This window comes from Onychostruthus taczanowskii, unplaced genomic scaffold (assembly GCF_017590055.1).
Source record: "Onychostruthus taczanowskii isolate IOZ18803 unplaced genomic scaffold, ASM1759005v1 scaffold1476, whole genome shotgun sequence".
NCBI lineage: Eukaryota > Metazoa > Chordata > Aves > Passeriformes > Passeridae > Onychostruthus > Onychostruthus taczanowskii.
In genome coordinates, this window is record NW_024498659.1 from 953 (window position 1) to 2,872 (window position 1,920).

A 1,920-nucleotide genomic window follows, 5' to 3' on the forward strand; every position below is an offset into this window, starting at 1 on the left:
CAGATGCAAATGTGCCATTGTCATTCTCAAGGACCCGCTAAGCACCCAAGATCGCTAAGCCTTGGGAACTCAGCCCGCCTTCAAACAGCAGCTTCCCAAGAGGGCGGATGAAAGGGAGCAGAGAAGGGAATGAAGGCAGGACCACTGACCGTGTCGAGGAGAGCGGAGGGCTCCGGCTGCGTGTCCTTGGGCGCGGGGCCGGGCGGCGGCGGCGGAGGGAAGTTGGGGCTGAAAACCATGAGGTCGCTCTTGGCGGCGCCGTCCGCCACGCACAGGCTGCGGCTGTGGCGCTGCGAGTACGACCAGCTGCCCACTTCGCTGGCGCACACGAGCGTCGTGGGGCCGGGCCCCGAGAGCACGGCCGCCCGCGGCGCCCAGCGCGACGCCCCGTACAGCACCACGGCCAGCAGGAACAGGCTGGACACGGCGCAGATGGCCACCACCAGCCACACGTTGGTGGCCGCGCTCGCCGCCCCGGGCCCCAGCTCCACGCCCACGGCCGAGCGCGACAGCGACGACGACGACGACGACGACGAGGATCCCGCGGCCAGCGCCGCCTCGGCCGCCTCGAGCAGCGACACGCTGAGCGTGGCCGTGGCCGAGCGCGCCGGCTCGCCGTGGTCGCGCACGACGATCAGCAGCCTGTGGCGAGGCCCGTCCGCCTCGTCCAGCGCCCGCGCCGTGCTCACCTCGCCGCTGTAGAGCCCCACGCGGAACGGGCCCTTGCCCCGCGGCTCCCACAGCTCGTAGCGCAGCCACGCGTTGTAGCCCGAGTCGGCGTCCACGGCGCGGATCTTGGCCACCACCTGCCCCGCCGGCGCCCCCCACGCCGCCCACGCCCACAGCGTGCCCGACGCCGAGCCCGCCCCCACAGCCGCCGCCGCCTCGGCCGCCACGGCGCCCGCCTCCGGGGCCGAGCCCGCGGGCGGCAGCAGCGCCGGCGCGTTGTCGTTCTCGTCCAGCACGAAGAGCTGCACCGTGGCGTTGCCGCTCAGCGGCGGCTGCCCCGCGTCCACCGCGCGCACCTCGAACTGCAGCACCTGCAGCTCCTCGTAGTCCAAGGGCTGCAGCGCCCACAGACGCCCGCTCTCCGCGTCCACCGACACGTAGCTCGACGCCGGCCGCCACCCGCCGCCCGACGACGACGACGACCCCGCGGCCGCGCCGCCCTCCCACACCGAGTAGCTGACGCGCCCGTTGCCCGCCTCGTCCGGGTCCCGCGCCCACAGCCGCGCCAGCTCCGCGCCCGCCGCGTTGTTCTCCCGCGCCAGCACCGTGTACACGGCCTGCGCGAACGCGGGCGCGTTGTCGTTCACGTCCGACACCGGCACCCGCAGCCCGCGGCTGGCGCGCAGCGCCGGCGCCCCGCCGTCCTCCGCACGCACCTCCACCTCGTACTCCGACACCCGCTCCCGGTCCAGCGCCTCGCGCAGCACCAGCGAGTACGAGCCCGCGAACGTCGCCTCCAGACCGAACGGCGACGCCGGCCACACCCAGCACCGCACGCGCCCGTTCTCCCCCGAGTCCCGGTCCGACACGCTCAGCAGGGCCACCACCGTCCCCACCGACGCGTCCTCGGGCACCGGCACCGACAGCGACGTCACCCACACCTCCGGCGAGTTGTCGTTCACGTCCAGCACCTCCAGCACCACCTTGCAGTGACCCGACAGCGGAGGATTTCCTTGATCTGTAGCCCGCACTTGCAGGCGGTATAGACTAACATTCTCATAGTCTAAATCATTCCTGAGACGAACCTCTCCGCTCTTTGCGTTGATTTCGAAGACATCATTTCTATCTTGAGGGAATAAAGTCTCAAGGGAATACGACATATTTCTGTTTGACCCTTCATCTAAATCCGTGGCATTTAGTTTGATGACTACGGTGCCGTGCTCAGTATTTTCCGGCAGCTGCACTTTATAC

At 70.1% G+C, this 1,920-nt stretch overlaps 1 protein-coding gene across 1 annotated transcript; it reads right to left on the reverse strand.

The window, feature by feature from the left end:
* Positions 1 to 56: 56 nt before the first annotated feature.
* Positions 57 to 1,916, reverse strand: LOC121332714 (protocadherin alpha-2-like; the record flags this gene model as incomplete). Its single annotated transcript, XM_041398420.1, has 1 exon — positions 57 to 1,916. A coding segment is annotated over one exon (1,836 nt), but the record flags the coding sequence as incomplete, so codon positions are not given.
* Between the last annotated feature and the right edge of the window lie 4 nt (positions 1,917 to 1,920).